The sequence below is a fragment of the Mus caroli genome, chromosome 1, assembly GCF_900094665.2.
Source record: "Mus caroli chromosome 1, CAROLI_EIJ_v1.1, whole genome shotgun sequence".
Taxonomy (NCBI): domain Eukaryota; kingdom Metazoa; phylum Chordata; class Mammalia; order Rodentia; family Muridae; genus Mus; species Mus caroli.
Window position 1 is genome coordinate 46,731,229 of NC_034570.1, and position 8,713 is coordinate 46,739,941.

Consider the following 8,713-nt stretch of genomic DNA (forward strand, 5'->3'; position numbering starts at 1 on the left):
GAGAGAGAGAGAGAGAGAGAGAGAGAGAGAGAGAGAGAGAGAGAGAGAGAAACAGACAGACAGACAGACACTGGTGTATACTCTATCATATGTAGAAGCTTAAGAAACAGAAAGGAAACTGAAAGACAGACAGTAGAAGAGTTGAGTAGAGATCAAGATCAGAGAGAGTGCCACTGGGAAAGGGAACCAGAGTAGAAGAGAAGCAGATGGACATGTCAAAGTACAATGTATAGATGTATGGACATATCACAGTGAATCCTATTGTCTGCATGATGTGTGCTATTGATTACAATTTTCCCCCAGCCAAGTTATTAATGCGGTGTGTAACACATAATTTTCCAACTTAGATAAAAATATAACATAGTTTCATTCCTCTTTTAGCTACAATTCACCACATTCTTTTTAGTCATTTAAGCAAGTTTCTAGAATATTACCCATGTAATTTATTGTAGAATATGGCCAGTCTTTAGAACAAGATTTAAAAGCCAGCTGGCCATTGACTTATGAAGGCAAAGAGCAAACTAAAACCATAAGCATCTTTTAGGGTTTGACCAAATTAATTTATCTCATAGTAATGAGTAGTCCTTTAGGGTTCTTAGGTCAAAACACAACCACATGAAGGAGCCAGTACTAAGATCCTGGGGTATCCATTCCTTCCAGGTCACTGTAGGACCCTTGTTATGGGGGATGGACAAGCTGTAGCTTAACAGTAACATAATTCTCAAAAACACTTTCAACTTAAACTTAAATGAACAATGCACTTCACTTTAAGCAAGGAATGGATTTCACTCATAAGAATTTCTATTCCTCATTGACTTCTTTGTTGAAGAAGAATTATCCCTTTGTAGATGTACTCCCGCCTTCTGTTCCCTGCAAGCTAATTGAGGATGTCCTCAGAAAGGAAAGGAATTGGAACCCAGCCAGCTCCTGAAATGGCAAATGTTTGTTTCACTTTTGGGGTCTCCTATCCTAACCCTTCTCTGCCCAGAGCATCATGGTATGTAGAAAAGAGGATCTTCCTAGGTTTGGACTAGCCCCTCCCTTTATGGCTGCCATGATGAGTTTTCACCTGTCTTTAAACTTCTCGCAGAATTCTATAATCCATGTGACTCTAATAGTCTTTGTTTTATCATACCATCCTGGATGTGCCCTTCATATTATATATAAATATACTTTGTCATGATGTAGTTACACACAGAAACAATTATATGGCATTGCTCCTCACCATTCATTAATTCTTTATTTCATGAAACGTCAAAATTAATTCCTCATTCTATAATCAACCCTGGCACTGTGTTTACAGTCATTAACTAACATGGAATTTGAGTTGTCTTTATCCCACCACCACATGTCTATTGCTGGACCATGGGAAATCCTGCTTCCTTATTTTCAGCTCTTGTAACTATAAACAACTGTACTCTTCATGGTCTATTTTGTGCTCAGTTGTTAACATTCCTTGCTTTGTTGGCATTCCATTGTTTAAAGTAACTTACAGGCCAAAGGCTGCAGCACAGTCCAATGTTACTATGTGCAAGAAGGCCGAGGGATGAGCTTAATCCAGTGAGAGTCACAGTGCTACTGACTGTGTGATAATGTATACTAAACACGTTTTCTTTAAACAGAAACAGTACAACGGTATGTATCAATCAACTAACAGAAATGCAGATACCACAGAATCTAAATTCAGAAGCCCATTAAGAGCAAATATATGCAGTAGTGCAGCATAGGGAACAGCTTTATAGAGCAAAGTTACCATGAACAACAAGAACAGACTGGATGTGCATATATCCATATCCGCGCACATGTGCATGTAACCCTTCATAAATACTAACCACGGGGACTGTGTCATACAGAACTTTAGGATGTGATTCTGCAAGTTTCTTGGTCTTCCTGTTCCAGGAAGCTCCATCCAAAAACAATCCATGAATGTAAACACCTAAATAACAAAGAAAGAAGTTAGCATTCAAAGATGGTAGGTGACTGAGCCCTGCATCTGAGATTCCTGTCTGGGGAGAGCAGGCCAACATAGTGCCAGCCATAGCTTCTCAGCTTCTCTCCCTCTCTACCTCCCTTTCCACACTCCGTACAGTAAATTACTGAGTCCTCCTAGATGTAACTAGCAATTCAGATAATAAGAACTGTGGGTAATACACCTGGAATCACCGACACTAAACAATAAACTGCTAGTGGCTTCTTCAATTCCCTGTGACATTTAGTTATCAATTTACTTATTTATCTGTGGAGACAAGGTTTCAAGTGAGCCAGATAGTCTGTAAGCTCTCAATACCCCTGTCTCAGATTCCTAAGCGCTAGTGTTTCATGTCTTTCAACACACTGGACACCACTTCGCTCTCAGTAAACAGGGCAAGCCTGACTTGTAAGGCCAGTGAAATGGAAGCAGACACACATTAAAGTATATAAAAGGAGAATGGTGGAGGTTGGGGGAAACTCAGATGGCGTCTGTGACCCCCCTCTCCAGAGGTCCCATTGAGAAAGGAATTTCTTTAGGAAAATCCTAACTTTCTCATTTTTGTTCAAGTAATTGATAAAGTAAGATGGAATAAGCATTTTTTGGCAAAAAAATGTACAATTATGTTTGTGTGCATATAATATAAACTTAATTTAACAAACATCTGTCCTTAATGATATTACTCTGGGTGGACACACTGATATTTAGTAAAGTGGTTTACTTGGCTAAAGGCCACTCAGCTAAGCTCATTACTGAGCAATTTTGGTGCACCAAGTCATCTGTACTAATCATTCGATAAATCCTGTTTCATGTGCTGCTCTACCACTCTCAAGATAATGCTGGAGTTTTAGTGCCTGAAAACCTGTTTCCTGAGGTAACAGGTGGATGCAGACTGGTAAAAAGGAAAACAAAGAAGTCTGTCTAATCTCTATGCTCGGTGCATGCAATTACACAGGTTGAGTATGGGAAATTGACTACTTTAAAAACTTTATGCAATGCTTTCATAACTTCAACATTTTAGCTGGGTCTAAAAATTGTATAGAGTCATCACTTCCACTAGGATGTCAACCAACGGGAATGCTGATATTTTCCTATGTCAGAAGGACACTGAGAAAAGTTAGGAGGGATAAAGTCTTGAATACAGAAGTAACCATAGTTTCATCAAGACACTTTTAATGAGAATGAATTGTTTCAAACTTCTTCATAAAGTCTTGAGCATGGTAGTCTGGGAAGGAAACAGTTGTGCATGTGGCCAGAGGGCCTGCTCCTAATGCTACTGTGAAGCATCTGGGGAGGTGTTTAGCCTCCCTGAGCCCAAGTGTCTGCCTCTATGTAATAAAGACTGTGGTGCCTGTTACTATGAGGATTAGACATAAAGGACTGGGCACAGATATGTAAGAGAACACTACCACCCTGTGCTTCAGGCTCTTCTCTAGACTTTCCTCTACTCAAAGCTCTTTAGCTCCCTTCCTGTATACTTTGTTTGGAATAGATATTTACCCTTCTTGACATGTTCCTCAATCAAGCTAGCTATGTTGGATTTCATGAGAACAGGCGCTCAGATAGTTTTCTATGGTAGCAACCTATGTCAAGAAGGGATTTTAAAGGTGTACATAATAAAGGAAATAATAAATGAAACAAGGTAGCCTAGAGTTGTTAAGCTTGAGATTCAGTAGTGTGCACATCCCAAATGCATTGATAACAGAGACTCTGAATGAATGCTCAGCGAATGATGCCATCTGCTGTTGGGGAAAGTACAATTAGTTGTAACATGGCCTGTGTCCCAGAGTCTCTGCCTCCCTGTGTGCTTTTTGTCTCTAAATATATTTCTACAGCTAAGTATAGGTATTAAGGTGGTGTGAAATCTTGAGCTAGCTTCCATAAACCTGTAGTGAGTTTCAGTTCTGTCGTGCATTTCCACTACAGCAGTTGAGGTCTAGGTGCTGCTAGAGACTGAGTAGGGAAGAATGAAGTCAGGCCAGATGACCATTTTGCATTTGTATTGTCACAGAAAAGAGACAACCAAAGGAAACACGTGACTCACTGTTGAGTGGACTAATGTTGCCAACTTCATAAGAAGACGGGATGAGAACAGGAAGGCAAGATAAGTGGTAGTGGTGGTGGTGGTGGTGGTGAAGGAGGAGGAGGATGAGGATGAGGAGGTGGAGGAAAAAGTCATAGGATTCTGGCTGGCAGCTGGTGGTTATTTACTGAAATAAATTATAAGTTCTACATATCTAGAGAAACTAACGTAGAGATGGCATGTTGGCAGTTCTGGATAGAGCCTTCTCGGTCACAGAGGAAGCATCTAACAAGGAGGTGTTCAAAGATATAAAAATGGATGAGTTCACCTAGGGAGAGGATGAATACAGTGAACAGAGATTGTTCAAGGACTTTGTCCTTGGAGACTCCAATAGCTGAAGAATAAGCCAACAAGAGCATAAATCTGAAAAATAAGGAAATAAAAAACCCAAACCATGAGATAATGTCGTCAAGACAAAGGGAGGAAACTGTGTCTAGGAAGATAAACACATCAAGAGAAATTGCCAAAAAGTTAAGATGAAGGCCAGAGGAGATCCATCAACAGGGAAACTGTCACTAACTCTGATGAGAAAGGCTTCTATGGGGTGGTGAGGATGCAAGGTAGAAAGAAAATAGCTGAGAACTCAGCTTGCTTGTAAAGACAGTCTTCTGAGATATTGTGCAATTAGGAAGCAGGGATACAGGACAGCAGTGGATATCAAGATGACAGAAAAGTTCATTGATTGCTTCTAAGATGTGAGATGCCAGAGCATGCTGTGTGTGGCTAGGGATTGTCCATTTCTGAGTTCAAAGATTCTGCAAAGAGGAGGTACCATTAAAGTAACAAAGCTGTAGAGGAGGAAAGAAAGGTAGTCTGGATTCCCAAGGGGTGAATCTGTGCATAGGCCCCCAGATTTGGTGGTGCTAGCAACTGTCTTCTTAGCTCCTACTTTCACAAGGATGAGGTAAGAGAGGAAGACATGCGGTGCCAAGAGCACAGTGGTCATTTAGGCAACTTTCCCAGGGACACAGCTGGATAGCTTCATATCACCAAAGTCTTGAGTTGTGTGACACCCAGTTGATAATTGCCACAATAAGGTAAGGCAATGATCAGACTCTGGTGTGTCTCTCACTTGGACATAAACTGGTAGAAGAAGCAAGAGCCTAAGCTGTTGCTTCATCATCTTCAATGCCTACCAGGGTGGGCCAGTGATAGCTAAGGTAGGAGAGCTGCCTGTGACATGGTATATATTAACAGTCACCGAAAGACAGATGCCATTCATTCAAAGTCATCACTCTTCTGGTAAACTTTAGTACATTTTAGCTTTTTTTGCTTTAAAAGAAAGAAAAGTAATGTTTATTTAAAGTAGTAACCTTGTCTACTGCATTTACAATTTATTTACACTGCCTTTGTTTATGTTTATTGTATTTTATTTTCTTTATGTACATGAGCACATGGGTGCATGCCAAGGCACATGTGGAGGTCAGAGAAGAGCTTGTGGGGATTCAGTTCTCTTTTTCCACCACGAGGATCCTAGGAATAGAAGTTAAGTTCTCAGCTTGGCAGAAAGTCTCCTTTTTCATGGAATCATCTTGCTGGCTCCCACTAAATTTAAAATAAAACATTGCAGATACTACAAAGTATTTAAAATACAACCCATCAGGAACCGGAATGTTTCTTTATAACCACCCGCCTAATCCTCAAGCATTTCTAGGGCCTCAATTTGCAGGCAAGAGCGACTGTTGCTTAAGCCTAGAATTATGTTCAGATGCCAGCATCCATGCAAAAAGCTGGGCATGGCTCCTGTGTACACCCAATAACTTTAGCACTGTGGTGCGTGGAGGCAAGAAGATCCCTAGGGTTCAGTGAGAAATCTGTCTCAAAGAAATAAGGCAGAGAATGAAAATAGGACATCCATCATCCTCTGGTCTCCAGAGGTATTTTCACACAGATATGTTCGTATACCACAATCTCACATACCATCCTCCTCTCTCTGTCTCTGTCTCTTTCTCTGTCTCTGTCTCTGTCTCTGTATGTTTCTGTGTGTGTGTGTTTCCCTGTCTCTCTCTCTTTCACACACACATTATTAATAGCTGTAAGTATTAGAGTAAAATATATAACAGTACAGGATACAGATATCAGGGATTTGAGAAGGAATGGTCTTTAAGGAGATTCTTTCCTCCTGGTTGCCTAAGGTCAACACAAGGTCATAGATGATTAGTCTGTGTACTACTAATTTGACATATGATAATTCTTTTAACTAACTACACATGATTTCTAATTTACTCAGTTTTGGAGGTTCAGAGAAGTGTACCTTTTATCCAAATTCATCTACTCATATTCTTCTCTATTTGCTTAATGCTGTGTTTCAGGGTATTATGTACATGATTGCTTTTTGACAGCTAAGAAGATAAACAAAAGTGCTCTGCTTTTGTCCAGTGAACAGACAGGACCCAGCCCACTCTGCTGCTGCACTTACCATCCTCTGGCGCATTTTTATATTCCTTGTCATCCATCACTTCATAGTCAAACGCAAGAAGATCAATTGGAATTGTGAATTTTCTTGCATAGTTCTGCTGCGCACCAGTCAGGAAAGCTTGTGTGAAGAAGAAGCCAGAAAGCCAGAAGACTGGAGGGGGACCAACCTCATACCATTGCTATAGTGGATCCAGACAAAAATGATATAGCAATAGTTACAAATTTCCAATGCAATATCAATGAACTGTATCTCCAAACATGATAATTACTTTTTTATTTTTTTTTTTGGTTTTTCGAGCCAGGGTTTCTCTGTGTAGCCCTGGCTGTCCTGGCACTCACTTTGTAGACCAGGCTGGCCTCAAACTCGATTATTACTTTTAAAGCAAACTAGCAAATGAGATTCAAAGAACATCAAGGCCACACATCAAATTTGAAAATAGTATTTGGTTCTGACTCAGCATTTTCTCTGTTACACTAGTTTGGGAATTACAATGCATGAAATACATGAAATATAGATGTCTGTTTTATACACATCCAGTGGTTTCTCCAGAAATCCTACATATCACTGTGAACATACTACAAACTCGTTGTTTGAAAGCAATGTTAGATCTCCAAAAAGTCTGGTCACATGGTAATATTCACACTATTTTTTCTAATTAATTAGCCATTACTACCAAGTAGAATATTTTCTTGGAAGTTTTTCTTCCTACTTTACTAAAATATCATGGATTCCAAAATACTATTACAGAAGCACTATACTGTCAAGAACACAAAAATGCAGGGTGGTGAATGCCTATGGCATTTAGAAATTTGATGACCCTTTAATTCTGTATTTATTTCATATGTTTTGATGATGAGCTGTTGAATAACAAGTGACCAAATAGCAAAATATAGAAGCCTTTCTGAAGAAATGAATTAAAATCCTCTATTCAAGAAAGCTCACAGTTCAACTTTAGTTTCCAAGAGCCATCATGGTCCTTTAGTATCTGACTCTGGTGGTACATCAGAGAAACTGTACTATGAAAGGGGAGTGGCTCATCTTATTCCTACAGGAAATTCCTCAATGTTTTTGTTTTGTTTGTTTAAAGATTATACCTGGCCTGAAATTCACTGTATAGCCCAGATAGTAACATAGGTTAGTCTTTAATTTGACAGTGATCTTCCTGCCTCAGGTGGTAAGATTTCACATATGAGCTACCATGTCACACTTCCCCATAGGTTCATGCAATATACACAGTATCTATGTAATTAATTGCTTTTTCTGTATAATGTCAATTGGCAGATGACCAGGAGCGAGGATTCTACTCACTCAACATACCCAAGAAAAATAACCATTGAGGTAGGTCATTGCTGTTTTGGACTGAGATGGTTTATGGGCAGTGAAAAAAGAGTTCCTCTCTTTAGAAGCTTGTCTGGCTTTCTAAGATGCTCTGCTACTGGATTCTACTTAATGCTATTGAGAGTCAACATGCTAGAAGTTTCTCTCTCCAAAGGCTGTCATTTACTTGAATGTCAAACTTCACAAAATTTCCTACTTAAGATGCAGAATATAGAATATGTTCTGTCTATATATCTAATTCACACACACACACACACACACACACACACACACACATATATATATATATGAATGATATGTTATTGAATAGAGGCCATTTGCATCTTGAATACATAGGACTGTGCAGTGCCATTCCCTGCATACTCAGCATTCTGATGAGGAAAGTGAAGCCAGAGGTAGTTAGTTAGCAGTGTGCATATGGATAAAATCACCTGCAGGAATTTTAGTCTTTCGAGGAAGTCATTCACATAGCTGCCGAGTGGCTTCAGGCTGGGGTAAGATTTACCCATCCACATTGCTGGGATTTTGACATTCAGGATGCTGCTTACCACTTCCTCCAGCTCTGTAGACATCACGACAAGTCCCTGAAACACAACAGAAAACTCGACAGATGGTGAACATTGTCTTTGTTAACAAAAGGAAGGTTTGTTTGAATTTGTGAGGAAGGCATAGAGCTTTTCAAACCTTCCTTAGAAAAATAGTAATGGTTTCTCTAGCCAAATTTTAGTGGAAAATCTTAACCAATACATGTATTTAGTAGCTACTGGATCACAGTCTACTTTTCATTCAACTTGCCTGCTCATTAAAGGCAAGTTAGTATAGGTCTTCTAGCCTAGCTTCTTAAAGTCACAGTGACAGATATAAAACTAGAAAGCATATCATGAAGTACTCTAGAAACTCAAAG

General features: G+C 39.5%; 1 protein-coding gene across 1 annotated transcript in view; it reads right to left on the bottom strand.

Annotated features, from left to right (window-relative positions):
• Positions 1–8,386, bottom strand: part of LOC110293198 (dynein heavy chain 7, axonemal-like) — a 17,691-nt gene extending 9,305 nt beyond the window's left edge. The window contains exons 1-3 of the mRNA XM_021161033.2: positions 8,241–8,386; positions 6,472–6,649; positions 1,833–1,936 (exon numbers count right to left, since the gene is read on the bottom strand). Of these exons, the coding sequence (XP_021016692.1) occupies positions 1,833–1,936; positions 6,472–6,649; positions 8,241–8,381 (423 nt within the window). The 5' untranslated portion in view covers positions 8,382–8,386. The remainder of the gene's footprint in view (positions 1–1,832; positions 1,937–6,471; positions 6,650–8,240) is intronic.
• Positions 8,387–8,713: the final 327 nt, after the last annotated feature.